At 39.8% G+C, this 13,959-nt stretch overlaps 1 protein-coding gene across 7 annotated transcripts in view; it reads right to left on the reverse strand.

Moving 5' to 3' along the window:
* Positions 1 to 13,959, reverse strand: part of TNKS (tankyrase) — a 140,291-nt gene that overhangs the window by 100,810 nt on the left and 25,522 nt on the right. For all 7 annotated transcript variants that reach the window (XM_080343278.1, XM_080343276.1, XM_080343279.1 and 4 more), the window contains one exon: positions 6,361 to 6,456. In XM_080343278.1, the coding sequence (XP_080199404.1) occupies positions 6,361 to 6,456 (96 nt within the window). The remainder of the gene's footprint in view (positions 1 to 6,360; positions 6,457 to 13,959) is intronic.

A 13,959-nucleotide genomic window follows, 5' to 3' on the forward strand; every position in this document is an offset into this window, starting at 1 on the left:
CGAGTCTTGACTCCCACATGACCCCTTCTTCTTTGAAGGTCTCCACAGTAGAGTACAGGATTTTAACTCCTTGCCTAAATAGAGGATACAAACAAGGAGGACGCAGTCTGATCTAACCAGCCACGTTCCAAATAAGCTATTTCAAGATACAACACAACAAGAAACAGAAGATGAGGATGATAGCATTCATGTCTAAAACAGGGAGCAGGAGGAAGGAGAGGAGAAGTGCTCATTATCCTAAAACTAAGCCCTACAAAACAAGAGCATCAAGAGCTAAAGTTACAGTAGGACAAAATCCAAGCACATTAAGGTATGGAAACAGAAAATTTACGCAGTAGAACCACATACTGGCTCACATAAATCCTTGCACAAGTCCTCCAGTAAGAGATTAATGAAATTTTGTAGTCATGGAATCAGAATCAGTAGTTTCAAGGATTAGACACTTAAAAGCAGGAATAACTTGTTTACTTTGTGCTAAAACACACTGGAACTTTTGTTAAATAATCTACTGCATTGAATGAAACATCTAAATCATCCAGCTATCAGAGAAAACTGAAGAAATTAGAACAAACTACGACAAACTGAAGGAATGGGCAATAAAATGGGTAGACAAAAGGAGAACTGCCAAACTAAAACAATAAGCACTGCATATGTAATATACATCATCTGAAATTATACTAGAACCTAAGCCACAAACTTAAGAATTCAGAATTCCTTTGGAGGCTCCCATAAAACTCCTAGCTCTTCTGTAAACACAGAGGTAATAAAAAACAAACTTAACCTGAAAAAAAAACCTGGCATAAAAAAAACACCAAGAAAGCTATTAAATCATCACTACGGAAGTCAACTGGATGTTATACCAGAGCACTGTGTTCAACTCAAGATATTCTATCTTGAAAGAAAAATGCAGTGCTGGCAAGTGGAAAGAGACTCAGTGACACTGGTAGGGTCACTGAAGTGAAACTTCATTTTCACCAAAGTGATACTTCGTATACAGACAGTCTAAAGAACAAGGACTGCTTTCCCTGAGGTGGCAACATAACAAAAGCGCACACAAAGAATGGCATGGCATCTAGGACAAAGGAGGACTGTTTCTTCCTCTTTCCTCTCAATGTGAAAACAAGGAAATGTGAAATGAAACTGAAATGTGACCATGCCAGAACTGAGAAAGGAAAGCATTTCCTTCCCAACCTCCCAAGCAATCAACACATTTCCTTCAAAGAGGAAAGTGAGAACTATACCACACTTTAAATAAGATTTTTTTTAAATTATGTATTTACAAATATAACAAGATAGCCACAATTATAATATTCGTTAAGAACTTGAGACAAGACTTACACATTTGTATAGTTAGAGCTCCTAGATGAGGGCCATCCAAAAGACAGACTTCACATTAGGTCTGTGCCACAAGTACATTTTGCCCACGTCTTTCCAAAGGCTGGATGAGCAATGCCCTGGCATTCCTGAAGGAAAACTGGTACTCTTTACAGTTCTCCAGAGAGTAGATGTAAAGTACCCCCACAGACTCCAAACGTAAAAGCACCACGTGAGACTAATACCAGTGAACTAGAGCAGATGTCTTGCTTTCCCCTGAGAAGGCCTTGGTAAAAAAAAAAAAAGAGAGCAGACATACCTGGGTGCTAAACCAATAAGAATCACAAACAAAACAAAACCAAACAAACACAACCAGCCCCACCCTCCTCCTCCTGCAATACTCAAAGCACAAACAAGTGCTGGGGAAGGCTCTTCAGACCTCCTGCTTCAGGACATATACCAACAGCCTACATGAAATCAGGTGGGAGTTTCTGCAAGGCAAGGATATTCCTCAGCTGCTGGGTTTCTCGCACTTCTCTCTAAGGCAGCAGAACCCAGTGGCACTGTCAGAAAGGACAATGACCCAGATAAATGGTCCAAACCATTCTAGCAGCATCTGCCCTCCTTACCGTTAAAACTCCTTTTATACTAATGCTGATTATACAATATCTGGAAGACAGAAGCTACACCTTGTCCAAATGATCTGATTTTGGAGTACACTATATAAGTATTAGATCAAGAAAAGGAAGTGGGGAGGAGGTTGGTACCACCCAAAAATGAAGTGCTGATGTCTACCCAGAATGCCTTCAAAATCCTAAGAGTACCTGAAAGGAAAAACCACCAACCCAGAAGGAAAGAGTCTGGGATCTGAGATGGTCAAGTTGTAAAGGTGCCACACTAAAAATAACCCAAAGTAAAGTAATTTATTCTCTTCCTGCTAATTTTGAAATGGATGAATTGTACCTAGGACCCATTCTTCATTCTCTAAACTTCAGCAAACTTTTTGTAGTGAAATATCAGATTTTTCCCTTCCTTGCAGGTAAATTATGCCTAGATGGCAGTTCACTTTAAAAAAATTGTGCAAATATATTTCAATAAATGGACTATGCTCTCCCCATTTTAATCAAAAAGTTGACATAACAGATGAAAACATGAATCCTCATTAACACTTCTGGAACCTTCAATCATCAAGCTGTCCTTCACATCCAAAACACAGAAGTGAGAAATGTTCAATAGGACCCAAGCACTTTGTTTGTAAAAGACATTATTTCCATATTAAGTGGAAAGATCAGAGTCTTGTTTAGCTTTGAAAATTGATTCTAGTAACAAACAAGATGTTATTTCATACCCCAAAAATCTTACTTCAGTCTGAAGATGCAGCAGTTTCCAAACTTTTTTTCATTTTGACCTGTTTCAAGCAAGTAATCCTTGAAACCAACCAACACCAATTTTGCAAAACTGTGGCATGGAGCTGTCAAGGACATTATCTAACCAAAGTGCCTTCAGTCTTGCTAACAGCTTTGGAAACTGCTCAAGTATAAAGAATGACCATTCACATAAAGAAAGCATTTCCAAATAGCAGATAATATGGGCAATTGCCAAAAAGGCATCACTGTATGAAAAATCAAAACAAATCATTCACAGAAATCATTAACAATATTGTTGGCTCTTCATATGCTGTGGAGGAAAGATATAAAAGGATATTAATGTTTAAATAGGCAATAAGCAGGGTAGGAGAATAATGAAGACTAATATGACTGCAAAAGCTCCCAAAGGCCCTTTTCTGGATGGGAGTCCCACAGTGCTATGTACGGCAATAAAGATGAGTCCCCATCTCAGAAACCACACCCCCCAAGGCAATTAAACTAAAATAAAATTAACTAGGATATTAATCTGATGTGTGTAACAGCTCTGTGGTTTAGATGCAATATGTTTTTGGAGTCTGTACTACCACTTCGGCCTAGAGAAAAAAAGAATTACAACCTTTTCCTGACAACCAGATTCAGGAACAGCAAGGAATGCTAAGGAAGAAGGAAAAAAAAATATTCACCCCCTTGGTCATGAAGAGTTTGGCTCACACGAGTGCTGCTTATCTTGCAAAATGGGGAAAAAAAAAAAGACCGCTCTCCTGTTTAAGTGGTAAAAAGCAGATTCCCTAATTTTATATACATGCTTTTTTAAAGAAGGTGGAGCTGGGTGTTTAATTCCTATAAAATTCACTTTAACCTACAAAGAAATTTCCAAAGTCTATTTCCATAAAAATATTAGCCTTTCATTTGTATTATGTATCCTTTATAAAACACACTGTTTAAGAAGACGTTGCAAGAAATGGCTGGAAGTAATGCAAGAAAGTACTGCATGATATATCTTTCTGTAATTCAGGAGAAAAAGACGCTATACATTATTCTAGACTGGCAGACAGAAAAGAACAAATTACTGTGGATTCCGCATTTGCTGCCAGAACACCAGAAACGCTTTTTACACAGTAAGAAAGTTGCTTTTAAAACACATAGAGAATTCTTTGTCAAATTAAAAAAACTGAATCAATTGCCAACAAGTGTTCTGTTCACTTTTTCTAAGTTGGAGGTCAAAGACTACAATTGCAGTTCATTTGCAAAGTGATTAACATCAGTGCATGAACTTATGCAAACACTTGGTCAAAAAAGTAGTATGAGGAACCTTGTTCTCCAACAGCAGCAATGTGGAAAAGTCTATTATGGCCATAGACACTGATAGAAAAAGGAATCCAAAATGATATCATGAGATCAGCCTTGACATGCGTGCCATCTAGAGATGCAAATACAGCAACAACTATAGGTTGTTTTTTCAGAATCATTCCGGTTTTAAAAGCTCTAAATATGGGTGTTTCTAAAATCCCAGCATTCAACATTAAATACTGCAAATTAAGTTAATACATCCTACTCATCCTTAATCCAATAATACCTTTAAGTCCTGATGCACCTAATTGCAAAGCATTGCTGTAGCTAAAGATTATCCCAAGCCAGATAGATCCTAAGAAATCCCTTAAGCCCCTTTCTTCAGAGGGATGAAGCAAGACCTGAAGGTAACAACACATGGAAAACGCACGAGAAAGCAGCAGCCTAACAGTGATACTAGAAAGCAGGGCAGCATCCAAAAAAATTAAGCTTTTAATAGAAAGCTTCCATTTAAATGGCATCTAGTGTCAGCTTTTTCAGTTATTCTGAATCATACAGCAGCTAAAGCCTGAATCAAACCCTGTTTACACAGCTTGGAGCTCAGGTGCACAGCACAGAGAGAGCCCAGCGTAGCCAAGAGCCACCTTGAGGACAAAGCTGATAACACCAAAAGCTGATTTTATTGCTGGGAGGAATAAGCACATACAAACACTACCTCTTGTTATGAACAATAAAACAAATAGCAGCCGAAGGGGCTCTGTGCATGCATGTTTATATGCGCAACGTGGTAACATCCACCAGCTGCAGAAGCTTCCACTCAATGGGTGCTCATGTGAGAGGCATTAGAGTGAGGCCAGGGACACAGGGCACTTGCTGCACTTGGCAGGACACTCTCAGCAGGCTGCTTCTAATCTGCCTCCACTGGTTTGCTGTGACACATTGCCCTCTCTGTCACCCAAAGCACAAGGTGGAGATCTAGTGCCCCGAGAACCCAGTGAAGCAGAGAGGAAGGTCTGTGATGGTGACTTCACAAGTCTCCTGTTATCCTCTGAAACTGACCTTAGGGTGCAGCCTGAAGACCTGCTCCCAGCCTGGAACCCCATTAACACCTTTCTGGTACCTTGATTCCCTAGTGCCCTTTCCAGCCTCAGCATCTGTACAACTGTACCCATTAACAGCCGAAAGTCAGATTAATGTGCCTAGCACAGCTAACATTACTGTAGGAACGTGTTTAAATTTGACACTGAGTAATTAAACAAAATCATATGTATTTAAAGTGCATTGTTCCAAAGGCACTCTCAAATCACTGCAGAGCTGTAGATAATTATGTAGAGCAGTCAGCACACTGGAAAAAGATGATGAGGAAATGTTTCTGACGAAGTGAAGGGAGCTGGTGTGCTCTGAACATAATCTGAAGAAAGAATATGGGTGTTGCATAGCACATAACCTATAAATTAAGCTGTCAATAAAAAGAGAGAGAATATTGGAAATAAAGGCAAAGGAGAAAAATAGCTATTTCTTCAAATGAACCTCAACTGCTGAAACCCTTTCTATAAATCTAATTATATATATTTTTAAATCCAAGATTACTTTGTTCTAAACATTATTTCCTAGATGTCAAAATCAGCACAGAGGACCATGTACTTCTCAATACAGATTTGACAGGCTATTATATTATACTTTTAATGCTTACTGGTATGCTACAACAGTTAATTTACTTATTTTTTTTTTTTTAAAATAAAAGCTGTGTAAACCCAAAGTTGTATCTGTAGAATATTTTCATGAAACATACGGTTCATCAGCTAATGACCCTAAAAAAGAAAAGAATGGTGGGCAAGAAAGAGTTTTACATAAAATGACTAACAAGAAAGAGGAAGGAAAGGGTAGCATGTGAATCTGCAGCAAAATATAACGTAACTATTGATCTCTGCAATCATTACCAGGTCATCTTTCAGATCACAGGTACTTCTGTAGTTATACAAATGTCCTTGCTTGCTCAACAGTGAAGGTCTTAAAATAATCGACCTGATTTTTTTTTTTTTTTTTTTTTATATTTTTTTTATTTTTTTTTGCAGGGGTTTGGGGCTCCTGTTCGATCTGTATATTTGGTAGCAATTAAAAAGAAAAACAAAACAAAACACAGAAACGCAGTGAACAATGAATAATATAATAACAGAAAAATCATAGCATTAGCATAAGTAGAATAAGCAAACCTATAGCAGCATAGCAAACGAATGACAGTTACATCAATATGAAATCTGGTAAAAGACAGTTTTAAAGTGCTCTTACACAACAGAAAATCCAAAAAGGTAGAAGGCTCTAACAATGCTAAACTTATGCACACAAAATCAACTACAGGTAATGCTACTGAGAGATGTATGCCTCTTACCCGTGAGTACAGCTTTTGCTGAAGGGTCTGCCAGATCCAGCGCAGATTTCCCATCAGTGTTCCGAATGTTTGGATCAGCTCCGTGCTGCAGCAGCACTGTGCAGGGAAAGCAGAAACAGTATCTCACCTCAGGGATACAGAGATTATTTACTGTTAAGTGTCTCCTCGGCATGATGTAGGCATAAACACACATCGCACAATTTTATTTTTGCTTCTGCCTTTTTTTTTCCCCTCTCTTTTTTCCCTCCTTTTTTTTTTTTTTTTTTTTTTTCTTGTTAAGCACTGCAGCAAAGGATGTTCTCCAGAGTAAGGTTAAGTTGGCAAGTTAAGATATAGTAAGATCACATGACTTTGCATGATAAACATGCACCCCAAATCTCTTGCAATACTCAGTTCTGGGTTCCTGCTGACAGCCAGCTGGGAAGCTGTACGTTCACTGCCTCACAGTGGGAAATCTGCTGTGGAACCTGCTCCTGCCTTTACTACCACTACTGCTGCTTGTTACCATTCCTCTTCCTTTTCCTGCTGAATATCCCCAGTCACTCTGCCTCTGTAAATCAGTAATACTCCAGCTCATCACTTGTGCACAAAATCATAACCACAGCATACCAGATCGCCTTCAAGAAGTGTAACAAATAAGGTAAGATGTGTAACCTGGTACCCTGCAGTCTGGATGTTCAGAAGCTATTATTCTCATTGGTATTTCTTTTTTCTACTAAGCCTATGAACACATAAAAATTCAAGTACATAAAAATACTCAGAATGCATAGGAAGGCATTGATACAGTAAATTACCATCTAGAAAAGCTTATAAAAAAGGAAAGCACTATTTCACCTCTAAACTCTTTTGATCAGAAACAATGTAATAACAATGCAATTCAGGCCACCCCCTCTCTAGATCAAGGCATTTTCTACAGAACTGGAAAACAACATCCATAGCAAGGTTGGAGGTCTAACAAAAAGGGTTCCAGTTCTCCATTTTCACAAATGTTGTGCAAAATAAGCAGAACATATCACAATTTCAGAGCAACAATTACACACTTGGCACAAGTGTGAATACCAGGACAGCGTTCAGAGGTACAGAGACTCAATGTCAAGGAGATAAATAATGAAGAGCAGCAGATATTTATGGTTGTTCATGTAACCATGTCTGTTGAGATACAGTGGGACTGAAGGAGTCAAGACAAACACTTGCAAATACTTTTTGTCACTAAGGGTACAAAAACCACTTCGCAGACAGGATTCTCCAAGAAAAAACATAACCCAAGCCAGAACAAAAGTAATTACCAGTATTATATTACACATATCACTTTAATCAGCAAAAGGCTGAACTAAACTTTTTTCAAAATTAAAATTTTAACTGTTAGTATTATTTATTCAAATCTCTTTTCTTATACAATTCTGACTTGATATGCTTTTAACATTGCTAAATTTCGTATATTTCACCTTACAGGGTATGATGCCACCTGCTTGTCCCAAGCTGAATTTTTCCCGAAGTCTGGTGCTTTAATGAAGTAAATTGACTTATTTTATGCTTTGCCAAGAAGGTGCAGTTGTTCCACATTTTTGAAAGAAGATTCAAATAGGCAGATTGGGATTTTCCTAGGAGGTTTTTTGTTTGGTGGTTGTTTTTTTCCCTATGCCAAGACAAAGACACCAAAATGGGGAAAGAAAAAAAAACCATCTAGCACGTGCTCAGAGAAGCTTGTTAAGAACACTTCTGAAGATACCATCTGTGCTATATATGCTACCACCCCCATTGAGATCTTACTCACAGACAGGTTTGACTCCGAGCCAGCCTCACAAGCCAGTCAAGCACACTCCAGCAGAAGGTGGTGAACAGGACTTTTTGCCCATTTTTTAAACACAGAAGGCAGTACAGAAAGTAAGTATGGAATAAGTATGGAAAGACATGTTCAGTATATCCTGTCTCTGTTCTCTTGGACCATGCTAGATGAATGCTAGAGAATCCATATACTGGAGGAGAGGGAAGCCATTTGTCACAAAAGGCATTAGGGTAAAAGCAGGACCCTAAAAGAGGGAACCAGGAACTGTCTATCAAGAGAAAGCAGGTGGTAGAACACAATGAAACGGTACAGGCTGGGTGAGAAGACAGTGAAGGACTCACATGGCAAAAACCTTGAGACAAGGAGCTAGGGGAAAGAACTGAAGAAGATGACATGGCAGGGGAAAAGATAGCTCAGATAAAAAGTCCAGGAAGAACGACCAGTAGAAAGGAATAACTGGAAGTTTGGACTATCATGTGAAGCAAAGCTGAGGCAGGTTAGGCTACAAAAAAGGTGATTTTGAAAAACGAGAGATAGCAGGTATAGAGATGTCAAAGGGACCTGCAACTGCCTGAGCTCAAGGCTAAAACAGAATAACAGATTTTTCAAGTCTTTTAATTCTTCAGTCCTGTGCAAAGCAAACAAGAGCGCTCCTCTGCTACTTCTGCTGGCACACACAGAAGATGACAACACAGTACTCCTTTCAGCTCCTCTCCAGGCTAAAATGACAAAGGATTATGCAGCGTATCTAACCTGTTCAGTCATGCTAATGAACCATGAACAATTATGGCATGGCTTAAAACATGCTATTTCTGTGTCAGGTTCTTAGTTTTTAAAAACCTAGGGAAATAATACACTAAAAATTTACTAACAGTGCTGAAGTTGGTTGCCTGCAAACGCCCTGAATTAGTGACTGCCTGTGGAACATGCACCTGAAGTGGCCAAACTAGGTTGAGAAGACCCTGTCAGAACTCAATTGCTGTAACCGTGAGACTTACCTTTCCTGTCTCTGCAATCACTCATCCTACTCTCCATACAGCTCCTCCCAATAGCCAAGGGTATGATCCTGCAGACAGGTCCCTTATTCAGACCTAGACAGATCTACCCTGTGAAATCAATGCAGTAGCATCTTGGGAGGAGAAACCAACCATATAAATAAAGACTGTATTAGGATGCAGATGAATAAAGGAAGTAAATTCAGGTCACAAAGGCAATCTTATATTTCCTCTATTGGCTATTTGGTTCTACCCTCTCCATACTTTTTTCAGCACATAATCTTACAAAAAGGTATCCAAGTGAGCAATGTTGTCATCAGCATGAATTAACAAAAGAGATCCAGCACTTGATGTTTAGCCTATCAGTGTAATGCAGCTGTACTTTTATACCCAGCAAACCACAGGTAGCTTTTAATTGAATGTTCTCTTGCTTGTTCAAAATCTTTAACACTTCAGCCCAACGCAAAGTCTCTTCTAACCACAGGGTGTTTGAGATCTAGACACAGTGTGTCTCTCTAAATTTCCTTTTCAATGCACCAGGAAGATGCAAAAATGTCAAGATATATCTCCTGTTTGAGCAAAGCATTCCCTTTTTAATGAAACACAACAGAATAAGCCATTCTAGCTAATCGTAGCTATTTTGGATTTCAAACACTACACACTGATTTTAGAGGATTATTTCTGAGCAGCCTGGAAAAGAAATGTGGCAATAGCTCCTATCAAGAGACTACTGTTAACAGGCAAGCATAAGGGTAGCATACACACAAATTCACTCCTGGAACCCTGTTGATTAGCTTATTTTGATATGCTGGTTTGTTTCTTCCAGACAGTGGGGACACTGGGGATGTTATTTTCCTGTACTGCAGGCAGAGCCCTTAATCTAGCAATACCATTACTTGGCTATCCTTGCCTTCCTACAGACCATTTTGTACTAATGGTGTAAAGAAGCCCTTCTTATAGTTGAATCTTCATATTGTATATGGCCATCAAAGTCCTGTAAGCTTTACTCTCGAACAAGCTCTAGACTGTGCTTGGTACAAAATTATATTTTTACCCTCACTGCAACTGACAAAATAGATCAGTTTCTGACCTCCACATACCATCTGAAATGGTTTATTTAATTACACTGCCATTAGACCCAGATCAGTACTAGAAATAAGAAAGGCCACATTCTTCCCACCAAATAAAAAAAAGCTACAGTACTGCACAGAGCATGAACTACAACAACTATTCATTACAGATTACCGCCAACTTGCTACAGCAGTATGAATGCTAAAATGAAACTCCTGGCCTACAGCCTCCTGGCATAGGGATTTTGAACTGTGAAGCTAACCAACACTACCTCATTTGGCTGTCAAATAATAAACCCACCAAGAACAAACATTTTTGCTTTTGGCAGTTTCAGCCTTCACATCTTCAACAGCAAGGTATGGCAATACCTTCCCCAGCAGCTATACAGCAACAAGGGAGAAGTAAGGCTTACTAAAAGGAAAAAAAAAAAAAAGGGGGAGGGGGGTGAGGGAGTTTGTCTACAGACAAATCATCACCCAAATACTTAGCCCTTCCTCCTTCACATTGCCTCAGAAGGCCACCAAAGGAAAACATTTTGATTGAAAGACAGAAATATAAAGTAAATAGAATGAGAATTTAAAAAAAAAATAAAAAATGAAAAAATAAAATCAATTTGGCTGCTCCAATATTAGTCACAATCAAAAGCTGGAGTATTTCTGTTGCTGTTTGTCTAGGCTCAACATCCACAAACTTTGAGTACATTTACAGGAATGCTGATGGAAAAGTTCACAGTTGTTTTTAAATAGGATGCACATTAAGTACAAAAAAAGGTACATCCAAGCCTTTGACTGTTGAGTGAACCTTCCAGAAGTATCTGTACTTAACGCTGCCTACCGCTTTTAGTTACATTTCCAGAATATTCAGTTCCTCACAGCTCTACCATTGTCTCCTCTCTCTCCACCAGTTCTTTTATCCCTGTGTCCCACTGCCTTGTGCTCATGGTCCCTTCCAGCTATCCTAGCTTCAGTATATCTCCTTTCCTCCTCCCTTTTCAACTTTACCTTCTAGGACATGACCTCCAAAGGTCCTTTCCAAACCATATTACTGTAGCTGTGTCTACTTACTCCCAAAATATCAAGGTACAGAGAAAACAGCTTAAGAAAAAGCCCTCCTTTTGACCCACAACATATGCACTACCTTCCAACTCCCTAAAGGAAACCTTTAAAGCTGGCCAGTCTCTCATTATGTGCCAGGAACACACACACATATACCTCAGTACTAGTTCCACACAGGATGTTTCCAAGTTATACTAGACAATAAACAGAATGTGCTCATTTACCCCCACATTCTGAAAACACCTAGACAACACCCTGGAATCCTAACTATTAATTGTTTTCAGCCAATGCTGAATGCATCTTCTCCCTCAAGTACTTCTACGTGTAAATCAAACCACTAAGATCGAATATACAAGATACAGATAATAAAACTAACCTCATAACAGATCACTGATTAACTTTAATCGCTGAGCAGTCTTGGATCTTGGCTGCATGAGTAAAAGTTTATATCCACCAGCCAACAGAACTGCAAGGTGAAAGCAAGAGGGGTCGTAATACTACAGGGGCTGCACACAGCTCTACAGGTTTGAGTATCACTATTTAACCTGATGACATTCATGGTCTCAAATGCCACTGCCAGCTCAGCTACGAGGAGTTGGAAAAAAGGAGAGGAGCGGGTCCTATGCTCTTGACTGGCCCTCTACAGTGAAAGCCATCAAAGCTGAATCTAGATAGGATTATGGAGCAGAGAGGCTAAGCACACAGAAAAACTTAGTTCAGAATCAGGGTAGGTTAGAGGCCATAACCAGGAATATCTGGAAGTACTGCAGGTGGTTTACTGGTAAGAAGAGATGATAACCAGGTGGCAGTTCTAGGACAGAAGGACAGGAATACATTTGGTAGAAGAGACAGAGAAAGAAAAGAAAAGGAAAAGCATGCAGAAGCAGCAAAGAGGAAGAATAATGGCAGGGTGAGCAATTAAACCCTAAGGGAACTCAGGGAGAAATACAATAGAAGACCCCATGAGTGCAGGTAGGACACATAAAGAAAAGTTGCAGAACACTGGATTTCCAGCAACTAAAGTATCTGCAAACAGTTTATTTCTGAAGACTTCAAAGATCTGCATTACCACAGCTGCTTTACAGGCTTCTATTGCTCAGATGGACGAGTGGACTATTCCAGGCTGAGAGTTGCTTTGTCTGAGGCAAAGGCTAAGGACCTCACTAAGCTGAAAAATTACATCCAGCTAGTCTCAACATCCCTGGGTCAAATGGACTGTGCAGAACAGTGCTTAGCTTGAAGGGGAAAATCAAGGGTCCAAACACCAAACTACAGGGCAATAAGGAACATCTTTAGTAGGATGAGAACAGACAACACTTCAAGGTAGAGAGCAGAAGAACACACAGCCTTTATTCCCCCTTTCAATTAAAAAAGAATTATAAAACTAGTCCCCACAGCAAAAGAAGCACTGTCACAGGCTACAGTTTCACCTAGACCAACCAGGCTGGCAGAATCACTGTCCCCAGCGCTGTATTGCCCACCCTGCTTTGGGTTGCTGCAAGTGTTCAGTCAGGCAAAAAGGCAGATTAGAAAAATGATAACTCGCCCATTCCAGTTCATCATGCGATGACATTACATGCTCCGGTTGGCACAAGAAATGACAGTACAGGAACACGTGCCAGTGACATGAGTTGAAAAGGATCGTTTTGTTGTTCCAGTTAAGAGTATATTTAACATCTCTAGCCAAAGTCCTGGTAAGTCAATGCCAGCTCCAAGCACTTCCCATTATTTTATGTTTCCTAGTCCACATGTTCAGGGCATCCCAGTTTCCCATTACTCCAGACAGCGGTTTTATTCCCAACAAACCAGCATGTTGGTTTTGTTCTTTGTTGGGGACAAACAGAGCAAGAGACAAGTTAGTTGACCACAGTAGCATGAAGTAGATGAAAAGAAGCTTACAAAAGCAACGCCAGGCCCCGGTATGCTGAAAAGAAAAAAAAAATAAAAAATAAAAAATATATATATATATATATAAAGGGAACTAGAACAGTGCTCTCCAACTGCATAGACAGAAACAAGAGTTTTGACAGCAGGAGAAAGCAGCAGACAAGTTGTGGGGGAAGGTGATGGAGTTTTGAGCAACAGAGAAAAGCCAGAGACAGCTGATACATTAAAAACCAAAAGGGAAACAGCTGTGAAATAGCTCAAAGACATTAGGATGCATTGGTCTAGAAAGGTGACAGTCAATGACCCAGCTGAAGTGTCTCTATACCAACACACACAGCGTAGGTAGTACACAGGAGGAGCTGGAATGGTATGATCTAATCACTATCATTGAAACACGGTGGGAAGGACCACACAACTGGAGTGCTGCAATCAACAGCCAGAAACTGTTCAGAAGGGACAGGCAAGGAAAGAGGAGCAGGCAGTTGCCCTCTATGTAAAAAAGATGGACTGAGTCCACAGAGCTGCCTTTGAAAAACAGCAATGAACAAGTTGAGAGCTCATGGGTAAAAATCAGGAGGCAGGCCAACAAAGGAAACCTCATGGTTGATGTTTACTTGAGGCTGCCCAACCCAGGGGAGCTTGTTGATGAAGAGTTCTAACTCCAGCTACACGAGGCATCGCACTCACAGGCTCTGATCCTGCTGAGGGACTTCAACCACCCTGACATCTGCCAGAAAAATGACACAAACTGTCAGCAGTCCAGGAGATTTCTTGGAGTGCACTGAGGATAATGTCTTAATCCAGG

The sequence above is a fragment of the Nesoenas mayeri genome (genome assembly GCF_963082525.1).
Source record: "Nesoenas mayeri genome assembly, chromosome: 4".
Lineage (NCBI taxonomy): Eukaryota > Metazoa > Chordata > Aves > Columbiformes > Columbidae > Nesoenas > Nesoenas mayeri.